The 27,213-nt window shown below is 28.9% G+C and overlaps 1 protein-coding gene across 1 annotated transcript; it reads right to left on the reverse strand.

The window, feature by feature from the left end:
* Window positions 1–25,727, reverse strand: LOC132949895 (SEC14-like protein 2). Its single transcript, XM_061021018.1, has 10 exons — window positions 25,592–25,727; window positions 18,998–19,305; window positions 9,426–9,498; window positions 7,506–7,549; window positions 6,359–6,686; window positions 4,859–4,939; window positions 4,540–4,739; window positions 2,074–2,222; window positions 1,667–1,818; window positions 1–1,217 (listed from the first exon to the last, which is right to left on the reverse strand). Exons 2-10 carry the CDS (start codon window positions 19,052–19,054, stop codon window positions 1,087–1,089), a joined length of 1,215 nt encoding a protein of 404 aa, XP_060877001.1. The 5' UTR covers window positions 19,055–19,305; window positions 25,592–25,727; the 3' UTR covers window positions 1–1,086.
* Window positions 25,728–27,213: the final 1,486 nt, after the last annotated feature.

The following is a 27,213-nucleotide window of genomic DNA, read 5'->3' on the forward strand; positions in this document are numbered from 1 at the left end:
TACAAATTAAGAATAATAATAATATATTACGGTTTGTATTATTATACGACATACGTATATAGATACAAAACAACAATTCAGAAAACAAATGTCTACTAAGTACATAATAATTTAATAAAATATTTTCTCCAAAAAAAAAAAAAAACAATAGTAGTTGTACACTAGTACAATATCGATTTTGGAAAAATAATTTTAACATCATTATACTTACATCAATAACAAAAAATGGTTAACACTAGACTCGTATTATAGACATTCGGATATTAACAACTTACGCACTCGCGTCTTATCTATCTATATATAATTGGTATGTTTAAGTTTTTGGCCTTTATTTTAATTTTATAATTATTGTGAATACTATACATACTTATGTATAACGCATAGTTTAACACGGAAAAACAAATGTATTATTTCAAATATTTTCCAATAGGAAGACAACATATTATCGGCATCGAAGAAAATATATCAACTTTGTTTTTGAAAATATTACAATTGAACATTTATAATAAAAAACACGTGAATTAATGTAGGATAAAATATTTAAATATTTACAAATTATCATCGGTTTTTTACGCGTCTTAAACATAATAAAACAATATCCATACCTCAAACGCTATCGTCTATTAGAGTAAAAAAAAAAGAACCTAAACATATCTAAAGAACTCTAACAACTTTGATTTGCGGATGTAGTGGCGAACGTGTGGCGAACGTGGACAATATTGGTAAAAATTAATTATATTTTAACAATAATCGTTTTTATTATTATTTATCGTCACTATGACCATCCTATATTACTGTTGAACTGTCGTATGTTGTTATAGGCATACCATACATAAACGACAAATATTAATTTATTTTACATATTTTTCGAGCGTATATATCTGGTGTAATATGTATTACTGTATTAGGCCATTAGGTATACCTAAACAATTTTAAATTGTAGTTAAATGTATATAAAATTTGATTAACATTTTTAACGGTTTTGATGACGTATAATATAATATATAATTATAATTACTGTTACTATTACATAGTCATTACTTATTAAACGCTATATTATACTTCTATACCGATCTTATGTGTAACTTATTCTTCCATATTCACCATCTGATCGATCGTACTGATGGTTTTTTCTTTTACAGGCAATGTGATTCGAACGTTGTATGCAAGTTTTTTGCCACGTATGAAACTGTAGCTGTTGTCGAATACCACGGTATCTGTTGGAACACAAATCATTAGACAATTACACATTATGTTGGCGATTTCGAGACGCATATAGGTACATCTAGGTACATCATAATAATCATTTACGGCTAACACAATGATTACTGGCGGCGACGAGAAATTGCCTAAATTTTTCCCCTTAAATAATAGCCACTATAAGAGCCGCCTTAAAAATAAAAGTTATTTTATAGAAAAATAAGGCCTGAATGAAAATACACTAGAATTACCTACACATTTACACGTATCTTTAATTTTACGAAAAATACTTATAAAAAATACTCCTTGAAATAAATAATTATGAATGTTTTCTGTCGAAATATAACCATTAATCATGCAGTATATTAAATATATAATTATTTATGTGTTTTGTGTGTAAATAACTTATTAGCTTCAATATAATATTATTATAATAATATAGATTAGTAATGAAAAAACAAATTACATTCTCCGGTATGTTTGCATTTGATTACTCCGATCTCTTCAAACTCGTGGCATGCGACTTTCTTTATCGGCATAATTATTGTTTGTATATTTTCTGAATCTGTTGCTAATATACCGAATTTAATATCATGTCCCTCGGTTTTGAACTGCCACCTTATGTACAACAGTTATACGTTACACATTTATAAAAAAATTCAACTACATTCAAACTTCCGTTTCTGAATATTTTTTAGTTTTGAACTGGCTAAAATATATTTCTCTATGTAAATCATTATATTTCATAAATAATAAATGTATTATTATAATATATAACTTTATAAACATTAATAATATTAATGAGTGTACTTTTTACTTGATATATTTGCCAACAGAATAATTTAACAATTATATTAATATTGTAAAATTTACCTCAGAAAACTTTGTGGTACAGTTACTGTATATTTCAAGTATAGTTTATCGCCTTTCTTTATATTTACTAAGGTCATGTCATCAGAATTTGTAAGCTTTTTGTCATTTTTTGAATATAATTCTTTTGGAACTTTTCCTCCTTGATTTATCTATAGTAATATAATAACACATTACGATTAATTAATGACAAAAAATAGAATGTTCAAACAATAATACAATGTATGATAATATTGATGTTCGATATATCATGAATTATTGTTGAATATTAAACCATGTTTGACTCGTATAGTACCTATAAGATAACGTTTGTATACCTTGATGGTACCGCATAGACTATATTATTTAGGTTATACACGTTATAGTATTCATAAATATTTTTGTAGCCAAAACTCATACCCGTTCGGAATTTAAACGTAAATAAATCATCTTAATAAAGTGTCTAGGTATTATAGAAATGTATAACAAAGCACAAGCAAATGGCTTAAGTTTGTATTTGAAAATACCTAAAAAAATAGGCACTAATGGTGCGCGTCGATGACGGTCCGTTTGTGATATGAATAAAACGATACAAACCGCGTGTAATATAATAATATATTATATAGTGAAACCGTATTGAATACAAAAATTAAGAGAGCATTACAAAAACACGCGAATTCAATATTTTTATTATTTACGATTATTAAAAATTGGTTAGTAAATAATAGCCAAAATCGCACACTTTTGCATCACCACCGTCTCCCAATCTTATGAAAAGAGTAAACGACGAAAACCGTACCTACAGTACGAAATATTATAATAATTTATCAACTATGGGAATGTGTAAAAGAAAATTTTTTGAAACCATTACATAAGTCAATCAGAATTGCGTAGTAAGAATAATCTTAGGCAAAAAATCTTTAGAAGGTTCAACGAAACTAAATTATATAAACTTTTAGGTGTTCTTCCGACTAAACAGTTATATTATATTAAGAAAAACGCCGTATTGTTCACAGGTAAGCAATATATAAGGAACAAAACCATATAGTATCATATCATATAGTTGATTGATGAAGGCTAGAGAACATATCGAGTTTATGACTTACCTGAGTTATACATAAAAAAATCATTTGGGAAATTATTTGTAGCTCATTTGGGTTCTAATTATTTTAATAATTCTATAAATATTTTAAGTGGCCAACGATATCAAATACAATTTATCATTATGGATAGTTAAAAGAAAAAAAAATTTTTGTATAATTGGCTTTTTATAAATAATTATTACTCAGTGATATCCGTAGTTAATGATATTAATTGTTATTGTTATAATATTTGTAAATGTGTTTTTAGTTCTTAAGTAAGTATAGGTATTTAGTTATGTTCTAACTGTTACTTTTTATCAATTGTATTTAATTTAATTTCATCTTAAATTTATTTTTTAAGTTTGCTGATAACTCTCTACTCCACCACCTAGGCTTAAAGGAGTAGATATATTCTTTATCTCCTTATTATATTTACGTTTTATATGTATTTGTAATAAATTGTAAAGAAACTATTCAATAAAAAAAAAAATTGCATTTCCGATCGCGATTGTTTTCAATATCAGTTGTATACTTGTATAATATATTATATTATTATGTAGGTGTATTGTGCAGTGTTTATATACGATATTAACTGCCATGGTATATTGTATATAATGTATATACCTACGTATTATAGCATTACACTCATGATATTAAAATACGAAACGTAATCGCACGTGCAGTGATAGTTTACGAGCGAAATAGTATCCTGGTAATAAGTAATAACTAATAGATAGGTATACATAACTAATAATAGTAGGTATAGCGTCCAAGACTCCAAGTTAATTTAATATTATGCTTACAATGACTACGGGACACCGGCAGAGTCGATCGTTCTTGTGAAATACTGTATATACTTACCTACGCTCTTCGTATTTTTAACGATAGTTCCTTGCGCGAATATCCTACGTCGGTAGCATTAAAGTAAAAGGATCGAACAAACGACCACGGAGGCGGACTGTTCACAAAGCGCATATTATACACAATTTACGGTCATGCATGATAAACGTAAATATTATGATCCGTTTGGACGACGTGCGAGTCAGATAGACGACTCGTGAACGTTTATGAAACGCGTATTAAGCTATTATATTATTATGATACGTTGTTAGGTTTTTTTTTATGGTTATCGTCATAAAAAGCGATAAAAAAAATTCATTGCACGTTTCCGCGGACCGCTATCAAAACAAAACTGAAGGTAATTATAGGAACAAAAAAATCGGTTAGTCATTTTGTACTCGCGAGCCTTGAACATTTTCTGTTAGGTTAGGTTAGGTTTGGGTGCGAAAGATCAACAGCGCGCTATAGGTATAGGTATACAGCTGTGCATGTCTATACGCAACTCGATTTTTTGGTGGAATTTAAGGAACGCGAAATCAATATATTTTTTCGGCGTGTTCCGACTTGCCTTGGTGATGTATCTGGGGTCGCCGTCAGGATCCCTCAGATCGCCACCCAAAAACGCTGGATACTGGTCGCTGTCGATGGATCTGGCCAATGCAGGCTTCCACTTGTTTGGTTCTGCTTTATATATTATGAACTTGCTCATTGTGTTGCCAGTAAGTATGTTTTTAAGTATGTTGAACGCAAAAGAGAACACTTTGGGAGCTGAAAACCGTAACAAATATATATATATATATATAACTTAATATACGACTATGTACATGGTTTTGTCCGGGAAGTGATCCGCGGTTAGAAAAATGATATACGTAAAAAATTCTACACACCATTAATCGCGTGACATGCCTTCAATATTTCTGGGTAATTGGCCTCGTACATTTGTAACAAGTTGATAATCATCTCGGCCGCTATACACAACATAACAATAAATTATTGCCAATGTCACATTTTCGTTCACAGGTTCCCTTATAAATATAATTAGTATTCCCTTATATACAATATTAGTAGTTGTGTATCTCAACGCGGCGAAGTAATTATCGTACACCATCGAGCGATCAACGTCAGCCGTCAGGCAGAAGAATTTGTGTGACTCAACGCACGAAAAGAAACGGATCAGAATTCAGAATAATGTATTGGGATGATGACGTATGTATATTTTTTTTAACGATATTATAAAGCGCAATGGGTTTCAACCTCCGGATAATATTATATTATATTATTGTCCTACTGTCCTAGACGATCGCAAAACGAACAACTGTACCGATAGCTATCAATCAATAACGGCTCCTGTTTGACACTTATAGAAAGTTGCCTAAAAGTTTACCGTGACATGGTTATTGCAACATACGTGGTCATGCGGTGTTTATGAGATAGGTTTTAGTCGGACAATGTCATTTTAAAAATACTAATATAGTTTTACGCGTTCAACTTTAATATAAAATATATCTTATTCGTCAAGAGTAAAGCAAAACCACGAAAACATCACGATCATAAATCTTAGTCGTAGTCGAGAGAAAATGCTGACTTTTAATTATGACATTAATTGTTGTGTTGTTGTTTAAATAAAGTGACTTGTACAATTATTAATTTGTACGTAATATTAAAGTTGTATTATGGTGTCTAAATAATGGAGTAGGTATAGTTTTAATACAAAAATAATGAACACTATGATGATTTAAATTGTATAAAGCTATAACTATATAAAAACAGTAAAAAGTATAAATGACAATATTCAGTGATGAGGTGCCATAGGTACCTATTTACTTAAAACAGACATACAGTACCGTAGGCGGAAATGTATTTGGGCGGGGGAGCATTCATTTTTATAATAATAAAACACATATCACTTATAGGTAATATAATATATATAATTATATTTCAATTTTTGTCATAGATTCTCAAAATTCTCGATAATTCAAACTCCGACTAGTTTAGTAACTAAGAACCGACTGCGTTGATCGTATTTGAATAATATAATATTAAACTATTAAATTATAGGAACTTCGGAGTTGGTGATTTGATTTCGACTTTATAATACGTTTTTGGTAAAAAAAATCTAATATTTTACACTTTTTTTAAATTATGACTTTTTGGGTTTATTAATTTCTTTATTGACAATGACAACCTATACATTAAACCTATTCATAAAAATATTTAATATTGAAACAACGGTTTTTTTTCCTTTTTTTGGTTTTTAACTCAAATTTGAAACGTTAATATGAGTGACTAATGAATATATAATAATATCAACTATGCTCTGCTCCTTAATAAATAAATGAATAAATAATATGGCGAGAATACTGGTATAACGTATAAGGGTAATCTACCTGGTCTCCACGTGAATTGCCTAAGGTTGAAGTCGGTCAGGTCGACGATGCAGCAAACCTGCGACGCTTTTGGACCGTGCTTCAGCGACGATTGCCTGGCCACTTCTAAGTACGAGTCAAGCTTTTGTGCCAAGAACCTGACCATGTCTTTCGGTGGGGCTGACTTGAGCAGGCCACACAAGTCGAACCCGGCGAACGGAAGCACGACCACGGGCGACCCTTCCTTGTCATATCCGCTGATACCGCTCGGCATGTAATCGACCAGCACCTGGGGTGGTTTCCAGCCGTCATCTTTGTTGATCGACCACTCTTCCCGCCATTTCATTGACTACAATTTAATATAATATACACTATACAGTATACATCATATTATATTATATAAGACTTGAGAAAAACATTTTTTTTTTTTTTAATGTTCAACGAATTTATTCATACTATGCAAACATAATTATACTCAGAATATGATTATATATTCGAATAACAAGATAACTGTTGGAAAACAGCAGTGGTGTAATTGCGGGGGGGACTATGACTTGCCCCCCCCCCCCCAGAAATGTTTGTGGGGGCAAAAGTATCATTTTGCCCCTCCAAATAATCCACATTTAAAAAGTATTCTTAACAAGGCTGTTAACATAATATTATAATATTAAAATATTTTTTTCTACAAATTACTTTATAAAAGTTTATATTTATTTTAGGTTTCTCTTGTTGAATAATATTAAGTTGACGTAGGTATTGTCAATGTTACTGTTATTGCAATAATCGCATTATTTGTGACTATTATTATCCGTGATTTGTGAACACGTTATTATCTTGAAATCGCGATTATGACTACAAGAACGGCCGAATGGGAGGTTAATTTTTTTGCCCCCCCTAGATTTTTATCCAGTTACGCCACTGGACAACAGTGTTCATAAAATATTTTTGATAATATACATCATACAGTTGGTACATAATATAAAGACAATTGTCGTATTATACCTACACACAATTTAGTATTCTGAATATTTTGAGAATTTACTTAATTTGATAAGATTATTATTATTCTTTTTTACTTGAATATAAACACCTAACAGTTAAGTCCTCACTCAGTCACTCTTGATTGGGGGTTTCTACATTGTTATTATATTAAAAGTACACTACTCACTGTTCTCAACATCTCTTCTGCTAGTTTTGGATCGAAATTTCGAGCTGTAAAATACAAAATCAAATAAATGTAATATTAATCAAATAAAAATTTCACAACCTATTTAATTCAATTGTGTTTATATATTGGATTAATTTATTAGTAAAAATTATTTTCAAAAGTCTATTAAATATGAAATAAAAAAATGGCAGATGTCTAACCGTTGGGTTGTTGAGATATTTGCGTATGTCGATTTAGAAATAAGTGCAATGTGCATATATTATTTTTAGAATATTGTTAATAACTATGAAGTCAAAATGCATTAAAGTCAAACTTTTGGCTACCTATATTTTCAAGTCTATTTGTAAATTTAATCGACGTTTGTGATTTTTGTTGTGTTACCCACATATGCTTTGCAAATTACAGGTATTACCTTGCTGGGTACTCTCACATTCAGAGTCCTCTTTACAAACTTAATATTTAATATTTATTTATCAGATATTTTTCGACTATAAGGCCATATAAATTATTATCTGATGAAGTAGGTCAGTATTGTTGTGATATTTGGTCGTCATAGACGGATGTTAGCAATGTATAATTTATGCGCTCCGGCAATGATATAGTGATACTTAACTTTACTGCGTCTATTGTTTATTATTGATTAGACACACCTACTTGTAATAATCGGCCACCTAACGCCGACATTTGAACGATTTTCGATTCAATTAAATATTTAAACACGAAAGGTCACACAAAGGTAATAGCGATTTTAATAAAAATGTCATTCACCCAGCGCCCTATTTTTTTGCTTTATTCGTGAGATTATCAATTTAAATTTAGAGGAAAGAAATTAGTGCTTCGTTAAATGAACTATTCATGTATATGGGAATGGGACACCTACCTATCTATAACGGACACTTTTGATGATCCTGTGACTGTCCGTTATATACAGCCATACAGGTCTCACCGTATGTAGAAATATAGAAATGGAAAATGTCGATAAAATACTGTCATAGGTAGTCAGTTTTTAACGAACCAGGAACCCTGCAGGATGATGCCATATAATATATTTAAATATAGACAACAAAAATACCGCCCCATCGATAGTGCGCAATGCGGATAACTTGAAAAGGCTTTACACAATTCACCGATGAAACCAATATTTGTTTTGCTCCTATTAAATCACACATATTATTATTGTTATTATTATTGCACGTTTCACTCAAGTCAGCAAACTTATGCGTAAGTACATTATAAAATAAGTTCATTCACGGTTATCGTTTGTTAACTATTTCAAAATAGGCATGTGCACTATATTAAGGGGATTGCATGTCACGTATTTTTCGTACGTTTTAGACCAATAAGCGGTGGTAAATTGCACATACTTCTGAATGTCCGATTTTAATTTTTAATATATGTATGAATTCTTTGGCAAAATAACTAGGCTTTCTAGGAAGTCGATTTTCAATTTTCAATTTTAAAGAACCATACAATTTGGATATTTTTTTAAAAAATTCAATGAATTAATTGCATTACATTTGTATTTATTTTGAGCTTTTTGGGTTTTATATCAAAAACGTGGTTCCTACAAAGCATAGTCTAGGAGCTTACGAATTCAACACGTTTTTCGAAATTACAATCAAACTTCAAGAAGTATGTTTAATTTACTACCGTTTTTGGTAGTTTTTATAGATTTGTTGACATGTGCGTGTGTGTGCGAGAGTGGCACACGACGGATTCCGAACGTATTTACGTACACTAATGATCATTTACTTCGAACACAACCACACTGCGTAACGAGTAAAAGACATCGAATTGCCTATACGCGACCCCTTATTAAATCACCGCCTTCAATCCCCTTAATCGTAAAATATAATAATATGAAGTACCGAATGTATGACGCTTGTCTTTTATAAATCATTTGAAAAATAAAACTATTACCTTCGAGCCATCTGAGTAAAAAGCAGTCGTCGTATTTATCATCCAATTTCAAATCAGCAACGCTCCTTCGCAACTGAAACAACGCGAATGAAATATTATATGATATTGTTTTTATAATTGTATTATAATATCATACACACAATATATTGGCTTGAACCTAACAATTAACCAACCGACATGACGTATTTTAATATAATATTTACAATATAGGTACATAATATTATAATATATTAGTGCATGGAGTGTATTTTTTGTTTTTAGTACATTTAAAGAATCGATAGTGATATAATGGTCCGTTAAACACGATTTATAGACACACGATTGGTCCATTAAATTTTAGTGAACCATTAAATAAACCGTTTGGTTAGGTATGCACTCGGCATTCATTTCACCGTGGTGAATTAATATAATATAGTGATAGGTAGTGTTAAATATAAGGTGTTGTGTGTATGCGATCTATCTCATGCAGCATGCAGGTATAGTCGTATACCTTTAGTATTTCAGGCTATTTATATAGGACGATTTGAATGGAATTGTATTATATATGTATAATTTTCGCTTTGAATCAATTGTATTAGGTATTTATTTTTAAACAAATTTTTTACATATATATGTACAGGGACGAAACGTTTTTTTTTGACATTATTACTTAAATTCATCTCTTGGGTAACATTATTTTTAATGAATTACGTTAGAATAGTAAATGGTGCCAAACACAATATAATATACCTACGAAGGCACGCCACGGATAAAATAATTAAAATAATTAAAATAAAATAATTTCTGGGGTTGTTTATAAATCATAATAAATATCAATTAAAAGTTATAATATATTAGTAAAAATTGTTTTCGTTTAAAATTTGGTGTTGTGGATTAGTGGAAAGGGGAAAGGATTCAACCCTCAGTATTGATACACATTGATGTCTACTGCGTATTATATCTAGTAAAAAATGTTCAATGTCTAAAATAAATTTCGGTATGAAATCACCAATGTGTGCTGTGTAGTGTACGTAAAAATGTTCAAGTATTAAGTGAATATAAAAAACTATAATTATTATAATTTATTACCTAAGTGAAACGAGTGTTGTACTACAAAATAATATGTATTGAATATTGCAATCACGTGCATAAAATAATTGTAAACATTTTAGTTGCTTGAAGATATTATTATACATTTTATTTAATAGAAATTTCTAAAATTAACAATAATTTATTATTATTGTTTTTTTTTTTAAATACCTCGGCCGCAGTGACCGTTGGCAATGATTTGCAGATATGGATTTACACGAGGATTACAAAATACACCGTTAACAATGACACATATATTACATTATACCTATAAATGAATTAGTTATTAGTTAAGGAATACTATAAGGTTTATTGTGTAAATTGACACCTCAGTATTGTTGTATTTTGTATGCTATATTACTATATATTATAGTATAAACCTAAAATATAAATTTTGATCTACTCTGTTGATTAATAGGTCCATTTTATTTTTGTAAGTCATAGTCCACTGCGCAGTATGTATTTACTAAATTTGAGTTCGTTTGTACTATTTTAAAATATTGTAAACTGTATTATCGGTAACTACTTTATAACTACGTACTATATTCGATATATGTATCTATAAGCATAAAAATCATATTAAATCGGTAAGACAAAATTTTGTTTGCTATTCACTCATCATGTATATATATATAAGTATATAACAGCAGTGGTCGAGTAAAAATTAATGTTAAAAATCATAAAATATATGACGTGTATATTAATATTACCTATATTATACCTAATTATACGATTACCTATACTATATTATTATAATGCACGTTGTAAGTTATTGCATAAGTAGGTACATGACGTCGTCTACGATAATATAGAGTTTGTCAATAATTTATAAAAGATCACATATTTTGTTTTCACCTTCCAAATAATTATCCTTCTCGAGACGGCGTGCGCCCGCGTCGGTTATATACAACTTGTTATACGTAAGTCAATGCTATATAATGTTCGATTGCGGATAGTAATGTTTATAAAAAGTAAAAACCGTACGCAATAAGATAACATAAGCAGTGACTAATGTGTGTGTGTGTGTGTGTGTGTGTGTGTGTGTATGTGTACCTATAGCAGTTCCCGTTGGCTACCTCTGCCGCAGTTGCCAACGCGTGGACCAACTTAGGCGGTGAAAGTTACATGGATTGTTTTTTTTTTTTTTAAAGACGAGACTTGTTACACAATCGACAACGTCGTAAATCATTCTCGAAAATCATTCGGCGATTTAGGTAACCGCCCCTCCAGCATCACGCTGTACATAAACGATATACCTACATAAACATCACGCGTCTTCTGATAGATATACATTATTATGTGGTTGCCTTAAACGCACACAAACATCAAGCTGCGGCGATACCGAGTATATAATGACAACAATAATAATAGTAATAATAATAATAATAATAATTAAGTATAATTACTCAATTTCTTATTGAAATCTTATACTATAGCGGTAATATTGACGTGTGCCATAACAAAAAAAAAAAAAGGCAGATGACATTGACCCGTTTGTCGGTGGCGGTGCAAGTGCTAAATTGACAAAAGATTGAACGAATTTGAATATATAGGAATGTATGCCTACGTCCTACACCTATATATTATATACAATGATAAAAGTATAAATCGTAAGAATCGCATTTTTGCACAACATAAATGCCCAATGACGAACAATATTTATCAAAATAACAGAACCTCCAAACAAACAGCTATTATAGTATAGTAGGTGTGAAGGTTTTTTTTTTAGCGGAGTTGTGTTTATGTTTCAATTTGAGTCAGCAAAATATAATCATTCAATAACGCACGCAACGCATGGCTTACGATAACAATACGTATATAATAACTGCTATGATAATAAAATTAATGATACTAAGGTGTTTTGCACAGCATATGTATTATATTAGTTAGATATAAATGATTAAATTTAACTTTAAATAGAGTACCATCTACCTATCTACCAAGCGATCTAAATGTTTGCTCAAAATTACTTTTAAAATAACTTACATTTAGTATAGGCGTGAAAATAATATTTAAAATAATTTTTTTAATACACTTTATTTTCCGTCCTTACACTTCCAGGAAATCCTAATCGCAGGTTAAAAAGGATAGAAAACTTTAATATATAATGCCACTAAAAAATATTTAAAAGAAAATATATATGATAATTTAAAAAAATTAATCGACTAGCTAAGAATCACTAATGGGTGGCTACTTTAATCATACCTTTCATGTCATATACAACTCTCATCATATAAACTTATTGTGCTAATTTGTATAAATTGCTTATGTCAAATACAAATATAAAAATAATACACTTTATACAAGTACTTATATACGATAAAGACCCGGTATGAATTTTTCAAAGATAATTATTTTTAAATATCTCGATGAAGACAAATCGCTGTGCCGTTCAAGAAAATGATGTATTGTTTAAGGTTATATATAGGTACTATAAATGTTGTATAGTGTTGTGTTGCCACTGTTGTATAATGATAACGACAATAAAGCATAATATCTACAACGTGCATTGAATATACTTTCAAGAAAGTAAAATTAAATTTGACTTCGACAATAAACACAGGTAAATCAAGAGTTGTTTATCGTGAATATGAATACGTGAGCTGTAGTCGATAGAATGTTGAAATAATCACTGCGAGTGTAATATGACTTATGAGATAATAACAGATGTCTTATAGAGATCTTCTTCTAAAATAAGCAACAAAATATAGCATGTTAAGAACATAATATTATATACTTTCTTTCTATTGTTGAATAAAACAAAAAAATAATTAAATCCGTTATACAAATATTGTTGAGTACAAATTGTCCAACTAAAATGAATAATTATGTACATATTATTATGATTAAAAATAATATGTCTTTCTAATTATTATAATATAATAAATTATATTTAATACCTATCTAAAAATTAAGTACTGCGAAGGGTATTTTTTAACTGGACGTTTTTTTATAATAACATATATAATGATGATATTAATAAAAATTCGTAATAAAGGTCGTATTTAAATAAAACTAACACGAAAAAACTTTATATTTTATGATGTATTAAAAAAATGATTGTGCAAATAGACATATTATGTCCAAAATAATATCATTAAAATGTTTATCCATATTTTTTTATATAAAAAACAACAATATTATTGTACTTACTGTTTATAATAACATGTTATCATTACATATGTATTTTTATCTCATTTAAATCGCTTTATTTTCACGTAATTTTTTTTTAGGCTATTATTTTACCGCATATCCGCAGATAATGTGCAGTAGTGACTAGTCACCAAACGATGGCTTTAACATTAAACAGACTACGGACTCATGGTTGATATAATATACAAGGCCAACATTTTGATTTCCTGATCGTTATTATTTGTTATTCTGAAGATCACATAGATTTTCAAGCAATAGCCGTTGCGATGAATACAATAATAAATAAGAAGAAAAAATAATAATTTTTCGACGGATAAGTCTGTTTTGGATAGTAAACATAACGATGAACGATTTCCATCAAACAACCAGAACTCTCTACTTCACCACAAGCTTTTAGCTTAAAGGAGCAGATTTATTTTATTGTATTTATTATATATGTCATAACTGTATTTTAAATAAATAAAATTATCCAATCAAAAAAAAAGAAAACTATTAACGATTATAAACGAGGGTATATAATATGAAGAGCATTATTTTATTTTTCAATGTCGGATGTGTGGAGTTAAAAAAAAACTATTTCCATTATATTCCGGTTTAAATTTGCTCATAATATTATGATTTTAACTTTTGGATTTCGTCTACTGATTATTTAGATTTTCATCATGGAGGAAATAATAATTATTGTATACTACAATATTCCACAATATTATAATATTAAATAAAAAAAAATATTACATTCGAAATGCCGAGAGTAAACCTTTATACTGCATAAATAAGATTATAAGCAATAATAATAATAAATAATAAACAAAAGCACACACACACCACATTCACCTTGGATTAAAATTAAACTATTTGATATAATTTATATTATCTACAAAACATTGTAGTTATTTAAGTTTAATTTTAATTTCTACTAATTATTTTTAACGCGGCTTTCGGAATAGGCAATTTCCATACACGTATGATACAATAAAATATTTGTAACAGAGATAATTGCTTGTTTATGTAACCGTAGAATAATATTAAATTCATGGATTCGACTGATCTAGTGCAGTAATAATATGTATCTATACATAATATTGTAATACATTTTTAATTTTTCTTGTTTCATTTATAAGGTATTTATAATTTTTTTTCCTGGGTTCCATAATTGACTAAGATTTTATTTAAATGGATAAAAATATCATAATATTATTATTTATTAATTATTATATAAATAAAACTGTGATAATAAATTATACATAATCAAAATGCATGAAAATTTAAAAAAGACGAATGACGAGATTACGAAAACAATTAATGTTATACAGTTGGCATACTTTTCACTAATAATTATAAGTGTCTATATTTCATACGATTTTGAAATATATTTTTCTTGTTTGTATGAGACGGTAATTTAACTTCACGACGCGGAACCGCAAAGTATATAAATTAATAATTACATAAAAATAAGGTCGAAATTGCTCATCCGGGGGGCTATGACGTGGTGAAGTCAATCATATTTATCTCGGAGCCGTCAAAGAAGGGTTTTAGCGTACAAATTCGCACACATCGTGTTTGTTTTGCTCAAAAATCAATAACTATGGTCTACGCGTTAAAAAAGGTATGGCGAAACTGCAAATAATTCTGGAGGGCTCGAGTCTTCTCACGAAAAGGAGAACATTTCTCATGCAATGACTCCTTGACGGCTTTTTTTCATGTAGGGGCCTTTTTAAAATTTCCCGGTAGGCTACAAAAGGCGTATACACGTATGGGGCTACGGGTCGAGTGAATTATTCTACTGGTCGCTGTAAAACTAATATTATACCTACGTAAACTATTTATTGCATTTCACATCACCTACCTTCTTTTTCACTTCATAAACTCATATCTCGTAAGTATTTGGTGTACTAGCGTATAGCCATATAGGCATGGCGTCCAGTCTACTGCCTACGGTAACGTTTTGGTGATGACTTATTTTTTGCTTATTGAGTCTGTCTCCAGGTCGGCCGTCTTGGCTGCCCTAACTGCGACTCGTGTGACTCGTTATATTCTAATATCATTAGAACCGTTCCCGCCGCAAAACAAGTCCGTCCCGACTTTATATACCTACTTACCTAAACACCTAATATTATTCATTTTAATAATATTGTTATATACTTATACATAGGTAGTGTCGGTTCGCGTTCTGCAATCGTTATGAATTATTATTGTGTATATACCTAGTCATTACTGTTATTAAAAAAAAGCTGTAATCTTATCGCGTAAGGGGGCCGCCGCGGTGGTCACGGACTTTTCGTTTTTTGGTTTGCGGTTCGTTAAACCGCCTCGTGGCAGATCGACTGTTTTGTGAGCGGAGAGTGTGCTGCAGTGGCAGCCGCCGTTGCCGATCGCGTCTGTCATCATTAGTGTCGAGAAAAACGAAACCAGACGCACCGCAACGAGTAAATATGCGCGCGCACGCTAATTAAAACGGCCCCGGTTACGAAACTTGTAAACTTGTATAGGTACACATTCGGTCACAATTTATTATAATAATAATAATAATACACGCGTATATGCAGTACGATAAAATAATAATAATAAAATAAACGCCGATGGTATTACATATTTTATTTAATGGTTTTACACTTTTACTACAACGAATGCGTGTACAGTACAAAACGCTATCGTAAAAATGGTAACCTATTGGGTACTATAGTACCTATTTGTATATCATTATATAGGTACTTTGAAAAGTATATTAAAAGAATTTTAAATATTATGACGATAAAACTATCGGTGAAATTAGAATATTTGTTTCTATAATTCATTGTTTTTTTTTTTTGTACTTTTTCTAGTAAGTACTACTAAATACCATACGGTTTTGCATGTCATTTTTGATATTCGAGGATTTTTAACAAAACTTTTTAATAATGCCATGTTTTTGTTATGGTATACGCCACGACGACGTTTATTATTATAATTACTTTTGTCTGATAAACCACCTATCATTAATATTTAATATCATAGTTATTTTTAATACTGATATACTATAAACTTTTATGAATTTGTATAACTTATTTTTGCATAAACAATGAAGAATTATTTCTTTTACCAACCAGTTTCCGTCATGATTAATTAGTATAATATTTATTTTTAATGAAAAATAATGTTTTATTTACTAATATACCTAGTACCTAATATATTATAATTATTATGTAACAAAAACATAACGATGTTTTTATTTCGCATAGTTAATTTTTAATAAATTTTTATGTATATTTTTGATCTGTAAGTGTGTAATTTATCTTCGATTTTAACTTCTAATAACTTCTGAACCCTAATATTATAGTTAACAAGTAAATAAAAATTGTTAAAAATAAATAAGCTTGAAAAAGACAAACAGTCATTTTTTGTGTTTTTGAAATTGTTACGTATATAATATTATGTCATTTATCTTAATAAATCTGATTATAGGTACTTAGAATCGTTGATCTGTATTCATATTTTATCAAAATGTTGGAAAATAATTATTCGCATCGCGGTTATAAACCAAGAATTACGCTAATAAAATACTCAAAATTCGCATTCATACGGCGTACGATTGGCGAGTAAAGATATATTGTGTCGTTAATAATTCATCAACCAGTATGCATGCATTATGATAACATTATTATACCTAACCTTTACAAGGATCAAATAAATCGAATTCGTATTTCCTTGTATGCAATGTTGAATGTATATACTACAACATTACTACATAAACACATAAATATGTAATATACTTGCAAGGGTGCCAATATTTATAGTAACGCAAATCCTGCATTAGAAACATTTATTAAATTAATAAATCGTTAAAAATATATTATCTTCGATATAGTTATTTCACGATTTGAATTTGTAAAATTAAAATAAACCCATCGTTAAATTTTTATATGTGTATATCCACACTAGATTAAATAATATTATTAATATTTTTTTTGATCGAATTATATTGCGACAACAATAATAAAATACAATTTCGGGTTCTGATGCATAATATTTTGGGTAGGTACTGACTAGAAAAAAATCATAACGAAGAAAAATAAGAGTTAATGAACTACGATGTCATATAATATTATGACGGTCGACAATTGTTGCCTGTCGGGCGCTCTAATATTATTTACATTTTTATTAGTCATTTATAAATAGATACAACAGGTGATTTCAATCATAATATAAAATACACTGTACAAGGGTAAGAATTTTGTGTTATCGTATTTAGCCGTTGTTTGTATAAACAAGTTACATAATAAGTACTCTAATAGAAAAACTGAGAAAAATAATAATTTTAAATAATATTTGACGTGGATATATTATTATCATAGGTGTGAATAAAATCGGAGAGAAATTTTTCCGACTCTAACAATAAGCTTACTCACACAACAATATTGGAAAATATAAATATTTTTACAACAATTTATACATTTGGATTTTGCAATATTTCCAACGAAACATTTTGAAAATGTTGTGAAAATATAAGCCGATAAAATATTCTCAAACATATTATCAGAAAATGTCTAACACTTATCCAGATCAATATTGTATTACCATGTTTGACAATATATTGTCAAAATATTAACCAATACAATATTTTCAAACACATATTATCAGTTATTACTAAATCTTTAATCGGCTTACACGCAGATCTAGTAAGATTTATGCTTGCATTTGGCTTGGTCACTTGGAATCCAACTTAAGTTGACTTTAAAATTAGACCTGAACAATTCTAATGACGTTTTTTTCCTATGATTGTTCATACAATGTGTATGGTATATTGGTATGTAAACCAATTATTAAGGAATAGTCGCCATACAAAATCAAATCCCAACTTTAGAGTCAAGGTGGCAATAATAAATAGATATAATATTTATTGACAAATTAATAACAATAAAATGTACTGACCAATGGTCAAAAATACTGAAACATGGTTACTAGGTCTTATAACACCCGTTACGCACAACTATTTTTTACGAATTTAGGTAAAATTATTTCATTAAATACAGCCCACTAAACCGAATGGTAATGTTCTGGAATAACATCTCTAATTTTGATTTATATTACGATTGGACTAACAAATTAAAAATGATACGAGCTACTAATATTTAATTTTATCATTAATTTATAATGTTATAAAGTCTGCAACTTGATTAATATTTATTTATCTCACACTGTAGGTGTGTATTATAATTAATATTACCTATATTTATATCATTTCTGAAGTTGATTTTAAATTGTACACGTGCCGTAATATTATTGTCCCATTAATAGCAGTAATACACGGTGCACTACATTACCATTCGAGGGTATTATCTTATGAAATAAAAATAATATAAATAACATCATACCTTCATCAGAGCGAATCTCTGATCATCGCTCAGATCCAAATCGGTTCTTCTAGACATATTTCGTGTGATATTTTGCAGTCGCTCGACGATTAAATTGAATGTGTGCGGCCTTACAAAACGGACGACAATGATAATATAACAAAATCTTATAACACCTGAGACCGGCGAATGAAATGAAAACGGAACCTAATTCACATTCACCGCCGAGTGTACTCTGTGCGAACTGCCGACCGATCGACGACGGCAGCGGCGGCGGTCGACCAAAGGAAATGCAAACGAGGAACTCTTCGCCCTACCACCGCGTACACCTAAAATAATAATATCATAATATTATATCTGATGCTCTGCCGAGACGACCTTAACACACTAATACAAATGCATACTATAGACAGGGCCGACTGCAGGGGTCTAACTGCAATAGTAATAATGTGGATTTGTGCGAGTGTGCATCGTAATAATATCGTGAAATTATAATAGTATTAATAATAGACGACTGAAAATGGCTTATAATATATTACGCCCGTACGGATATTATATTTAGTCATCGAAAATGCGTAAATTTATGTACATCAATAGATGCTAAGCTGCCGTGCCGTGCGCAATGTACCTATATAATATGATATTTTAAAGTACCTATAATATTATTACAAGATTCTGCGTGAAGGGCGTGCAGCAATAAGGAAAACATAATATTATACGTATATTATGGTAAATATTGGGTATATATTAACATAGTATATTGTAATTGCTTATTTGTAGTTGTTTGTCATATTATAACACTATAGTGTAAATGTCGTCTTATGTGAAAAAGGTGTTTAGACGTTAAACGTACTTAGATATGCATATATTATATTATATTGTTTGTTGAAAACTGGTAAATAGGAAAATATAGCACTATATAGTATTATGATGCTTACCTATATATTTTTTTGATAGGTAAATATACCATGCATGAGTATCATATGCTGGGAATCGGGATATTCATAAAACGTATTAATGCTAAGTACTAAACTATTTATACTTTTAAATGTAAATTGGAACAGTTAAAAAAAAAAATTATTAAAAACTATTTTGTATAAGTACCTAGCTATGTTTACTAACAATGTTTCGAGTGTGAAAAAGATCGGCGATGAAAAAAAACTCATAGGTACCTATATTAAAAAATATCTAAACCCTAAATATAGAATAAGCGATGACGGTATTTATTTTACATAAACGCGCGCACACGTCATGTGTGTTTTTTTTTATTTAAATTTTTTTTGTGTCTGTGCACACGATGAGTATAGACGAAATAATGTTTTGATTTTCAATTTGAGTACCTTGTTCAATAGGATAGTGAATCTAGTTAGTGCATTGGGGAGTTCAAAACTTAAAATTCCTAGTATTTTCAAATAAGCGCTGGTAAAAACAATAAATTAAGAATAAACAGGAATTTTCACGCAAAATCAGTTTTTGACAAAATCTTAAAACAAATAACCGTAAATGCATGACATTTTCACTGAATGTTTATATTAGCATTTTTTTTACACCATACAATTTTCAAAATATGTTGAGGTGCTTACAGACATTTTAATTTTCCAAATATTTTATGGTTTTTTTCCTATAAATGTCAATTAAATGTTATTTGTTGGATCAAAAAAGTTGACATTGTAATACAAGGTGCCTAATATATTGTTACAAAAGCAGTTGAAAAATATTAATATAAATATGTATAAAAATACATAGGCACAATTTTTTTATTTCAAATTTCGACAAAATGTATCAAATTTAAAATTTAAAAAACTAGGTAATTTGATGTTGCTCTGCTGTACAGTAGGTTACAAGTGGGTCAATGTATACATATTATATATAATGGATGGTATTAAACTTGAATTCAATGATATAAAATCATTGTATACGAAATACGATTTAGAGCGGAGACGGTTTGTCAGTCTGGATTTTTTATATTGTTATTATTAATTATTAATTATTATAGCCTGTAAGTTGAATTCATATTCTAATAAGTATTATTATTATTTTTTATTCGTTTCTATGGTGATAAATAAAATTTATTTAATTTATTTAATTTAACTAGAAATTAAAATCCCATTTTTAGCGGTTTTTCGTAATTTGTCGGTGGTTTTACCTGTGGCATTAAATAATTATTGAAAAAATCGAAAAATGACATTTCTAAAGTACCATTTTGATCCAATTTTCTAAAAGATAAGGTACTATTTGCTGAAATCGAAGCACTCCTTCTGGTAGATATTTTGTATACAAGATAAAAAAAAAAAACACCGTTGTAAAACCACTGGCTCCGCTCAGAATCTAAAATGATTTTGTAGTTAAACATTTATAAAATGTTCAACTTTTATAGCTTAAGATTGAAAATTTAAAACAAGGTTCCTCGTAAATAGGTTATTCTATAACCAAAAAAATAAATAAAAAACAGGTTTTTTTTTATAGTTATTTTACGTTCAAAATTGGACGAAATTAAATACTTAAACGAAGAATAACGATTTTAGTTTTGTGTTATATTTCAAAAATATTTTCGTGGGTACTTGAAATTTCTAAAGTATATTATTATATACAAATATTGTAATATGGAAATAAAATTAATTCAACTTACAGCGCTACTGTATTAATAATAACAATATAAATATAATATAAAATTTCCTCGGATGACAAACCGTCTACGCTCAGAATCGTTTTTCGTATACAATTAATATACAATGATATTTTATCATTGAATTCAAATTTAACACCATCCATTACAGTGACCCCATTTGTAACCTACTGTACTGCAGGGCGACATCCACTTACCCACTTTTTGCTCCTTATTTGTACATAAATACATTCAAGGAAAAAAATACATCAATGTTAATCACTATTTCTATTAGATAACCGTTGTTATATTATTGTTATTATTAATTATTTATTATTATCATAGAAATTGCCATATTTTATTTCCAATGATAATAATTAATGCATTATATTGTATTTCTGGACCACTAAGTTCAGATTACCAAGTCAGGGTGGAACTTTAAAATTTAAATTAATAAAAAAAAATACATTCATCGCTTTGCTCAGAATCTAATACTTCAATACATTCAACACACAAAGCTACAATAATTGAAATGAGGAAAAGATTGCGTAAACTCTATAAATGAATTGCATACGAAATTATAAACGAACACTGAATAAATCTAAATCTAATTTTTTTGATGCCGACTGTAGTTATACATTAATTATAATAATTTTTCAAGAAACCAAATATGATTATTGTAATTTATTATTAAACACTTATAGAATCTATAAGGCTATAAATTTGGACTATTTTTTTTATCTTTGTCTTGCTAAATTCAATCAAATATTGTTTAAATCGTCATTGATGTCATAGGCGATATACCATAGCTATTTCATAATATTATAAAAATCTATTGAACTTATTTTCTTATTTCCTAACACAATTGTTGATACATGATATTATAATGAAATAGGATTTTAATAGCTCAATAGTTTCTTATAAAAAAACTCCTTATATCATATCAAATACATTTTTTTTCTAGGCTTATAGGTTGGTTCAATAACTAATTAAGTACGTATACTTGATATTTTCAATTACACTATAAAATACAAAACTTGACCATGACGAATAAAATTCATGTAATAGGTAGATAATGGGATATGCGACTACAATAATTATGGCTCATCCCAACATTCTAATGATGCGATTATTATTATGTGTGTTGTTCAATCATATAACGTCTTTATGATTACGATAGTGTAATATGATACTGTAGTAGCGTATCTAGAATTTTTTCACGGAGGGATATAAAGATTTTTATAGATATATTTAGACATACATTATTATATATTCATATTATTATAAACATGTTGTATAGCGCACAAAATTCGGTCTCCTAGGGGGGGATATGATATGACCCCCACACCCCCCGTAAATACACCACTAATATGATAGGTCCATTTTAATCAAGGGACTTAACCTAACCTACGGACCAGAGTACTGAATTGTGTTTTCCTTTTGAACCATGTAAGAACGCGATTATGTAAAGAATAAGCAGGACAGTAGCGAGATCGACGGTCACTGTAAGTTAACACGCTAACGTATAACCAGCTAAAGAAATAGTGATTTCTTTTAGACAATTATACATTGGAAGGTATAAACGAATGAAACTTTATATTTAACCATCCACCTATGGATAATCCTCATAGCAAAAGTAACGTTCTATAATCTCGTGTATATGCTAAATATTCACAAAAAAAAGTTTCAAAAACGTTATTATTTGTCTATCTCAGGGGGTTGGCGAGACCTGTGGCTGGACCAGTCCATTTATTTTATACATATTTGGAAAAAGTGTCGATTGAATTTGAAAACTAGGATTGAACATTTACGGAAATGGTAAACTAATAAATATCTAAAAACAAAACGATGTTTGTCACGCGTGCCTCTTACTATCTGACTCAGACACCTATGTGGCATCTCAACTCCCAACTGTCGCCCGCGTAATCAATACTATATACATTTTAAGTTTTAACTGTCAATCTTATTCTCATTTTGTAATTTGAGTCTGGGGCAAGGGTCTAAAGTCTACACCACTGCAGTTATACAGTTAAGTCCCATGACCTGTATATTCTTTTTTATTTTTGTACTATAGTGAAATCGCCGAATAACCCTTACAGTTAAGTCCCAAAAAATTAATATAAAATAGTACTATCCTTGTCATTTTTACAGACTTAGGACTGCTATCAATAACTACGTTTTTATTTGACATAGTCATTTATATAGGTTTGGTTAAAAATACGTTGTTTATTGGAAAAAGTTATAAGAAACTTCCTTGACATACTAGCAGCATCCCGTTAGTTTATTACTATCATAGTCTTGAATTTTATTTTTACAACATTTTCTTTTTCTTATATTTCTTTTTATTGCAGATTGGAATTGCGTGATTACTAATTTTACGTATGTCTCATTTTAGAATTGTAGTACATCAATGAAATATTCCAAAAAGATATTCACTATACATATTTGGATGACTTGAGCAAAATGACTCATTTAATTTCGGGTGGAATACTAAAACGATTATTTTTTTATTATTATTAACTGGTTGTAGCTGTGGTTGTCTAAAATTAATATTTTACCCACTTTTTTTGGAGGAAAGAAAGCGTTTATGGTTATTTAATTTCCATAAATAAACATAGAAAAATCTTTTACAAATTTGTTTTCTGGCAAATCATAAATAAATTCGAGCCATCGACCCGACAACAATACTCAACCATAACTGGATTTAAAAATGGGAGACCAAAAAAACTTAAAATGTACTTAAGTTTTTCAAAATACAATTTGAAGAGACCTAATTTTTGAATTTTTTTTTAACAGCCCTGACCTTTGTGAAAGCGACAACCTTGTATATGAATTATGAGTTAGTGGAAACATTTTTTGAATAGCTACACGTGACGTCCACGAAATTTTAAACCGATTAATACTTACAAAACTTTTCTTTTTTTCACTTAACATTTTAATTACTTCAATTTCGGACATTTTAAATAAGATTGAACTAGAGAATAACTGAATAACCATAATGAATAATACGAAACAGCTGCTATCATACTTGTGTCCGTGTGCATAGTTAATTTTAGTGTCACATAGCTATATAAGACATAGTTTAACATGTCTTATACCTTATGTGACACATACATTGACTATGCATACGGACATAAAAGTTCAATAATAATATATGTAGTACCTAACTAAAATCGAATTTCATGTATATCTTTGTGCCAATAAGATATGATTGTAATATATAACAAAAATATATCTAGGTACTACTTCTATATATCCGGTCTCAATTTGGTTATAAAATTATAAAATTTTAATATGATAAAATTATCAAATATCAATTTGATATAGTATTCAACAGAATATAGAAAAATATGCTTAGGTTAGGTCATGTTTTAACTTTTAAGGTACCTATTATAATATTATGATACAATAAATGCATATTTATTGTTAAAAAAAATTACCATGAATACAATATTAAATTAATTTTGTATTGAAGAACGTTTTAAAATCGATATTAAAGGTATGATTCGTATAGATCGCACAACAACAGGGATTAAAAATTTAGCAAATATGATTTATTTCTGAATAAAATATTCACTTACTTCAACCTTCTATAGGTAGTTGTTAAAAATAAACAATTGATTATAGACTATATTATTATTATAATTTAGGACACAATTGGACTATAAATTAGCATACTATTCATATGCACTCTACTAATTATTGTTTTTTTATTTTTTTCAAACGTGTTTTCTAAGATTAAAATGTATTTTTCACGTCGTATTATTGATGTACCTATATATTTATTATTTTATATTCAAATGTATTTAAAAATGATTAGTTTTTAAAGCACATTATTTATAAAACCACACTATTATTATGTTATTTTCTGAAAAATATTAAAATAGCAAAATGTAATTTATTATTTTCAACATAAACTCTTGGACGTATAAAACACATCTACTATATGTGGTTATGTGGTTATGTGGTTGTATTTGATTCTTACATTACAAATTTACAAAAATACTTACTCTTCGGAGATCCTATCCCTAATACCAATGTTTAATGATCATACAACAAAATCTTTCGTAATACTCGACGTTCAACGTGTATTATATTGTTATATATGTTCTTGCAAGACTATACAATCGTATCACTGCAGCTTCACGAATCACGAATGAATAGATCATAATATGTTATGACCAATATAATTATTATAATAGAATATTAGTTATTATTAAATAATTGTATAAGTATTAAAATTAAAATTACGTTATAATTACCTACCTAAATATTGTACGCATATCATATCGAATAGAAACCACCTTCGAATAAACTAACACATTTTAGTCTACGTGTCGGTGCAATATGTAGTACCATGTTTAAAATATTGTTTTATATTGTTGAACATTCATAGGTTGTAACCTATAAGTTATAACAATAGATTTGCGAAATTACATCGCATCGTTATTAAACCTATAATGTAAACACTAAATTACTAAATTGTTAAATGCGTACGCATGTTCGTTCTTGAATTAGCACATAGGTATATGTAAAGACTTAAACGAACCTCCAACAATTACGAGTAAATAATTGAAACTTCCACATTATATATCATAATATTCAAGTTTTTTTTAAGACCAAACCATGGCTGGTATACATAATGTGCGCAGAAGTTATTATACGTTAAAATATGACGTAGGTATTATAATATTATATAATATGTGTGATGAGTGTGTATTAAAGTTGTTATCTTATCAAACTCACTGTACCTTATCCTTATACCTATGTTATTATTGTATAGGTATAAGTTGTACCTAACTACTAATTATTTCAATGTAACGATGCATTTTATGATGCGACTTATAACAATATTATAACAAGGACAATTTTTTTGTTTTCATCTCACAGAAGGACTTGGGTAATTGAGTTGAACCTGCAGCTGTATAACAAATTTAAATTATACTAGATGAATACAACATATTATTATTTTGTAACTTTGTACTAATATTACTCGTGTGAAACAATAACTCACCGTAATCCCTACTCATAACAAATTTCGTATTTCTTGTAGCTTAGATAATTTAAAATTATATTGTCCAAATCATAGAATTTATCCTACGTATAAACATATACATATTATATATTTATATAGTATATATAAACAAATGTGTAGGTCGTCCTTCTTGCTTTGATCCCCACGGCCGCGGGATGGTGATGGCTGATAATAAACAGGACCATTTGAAAATTTTGCCGAAAACGCAATTGACTACCTAGTAGCAATATTATATTATGTATTTTTAAAATTAATTCATGTTAACCTTTTTACAATTTTCATTACCTACTTCTGTAAGGTACATTTTTTACTATCCTATTTTTAGTGTAGATATTCGATAACTATATAGTATATATAGCTCCTAATATGTATCACGATATTGCAAATCAAAAGCAGTTGGAATCCAGCACCTTATTCAAGAGTACGATTATATTTTGACAACATATAGAACTCGTCGTATTAAAATTTCTCGTGAATGTATATAGTATATTTTTAACTAAAATATATTAATTTGGTAAAAAAATATTTGAAAACGAATAATAAGCAACATCGTTATATTTAAAAGTATTTTTCAAAAATATTTCATAGTAGTATAAT

Source organism: Metopolophium dirhodum, chromosome 8, assembly GCF_019925205.1.
Source record: "Metopolophium dirhodum isolate CAU chromosome 8, ASM1992520v1, whole genome shotgun sequence".
In the NCBI taxonomy this organism is placed as follows: domain Eukaryota; kingdom Metazoa; phylum Arthropoda; class Insecta; order Hemiptera; family Aphididae; genus Metopolophium; species Metopolophium dirhodum.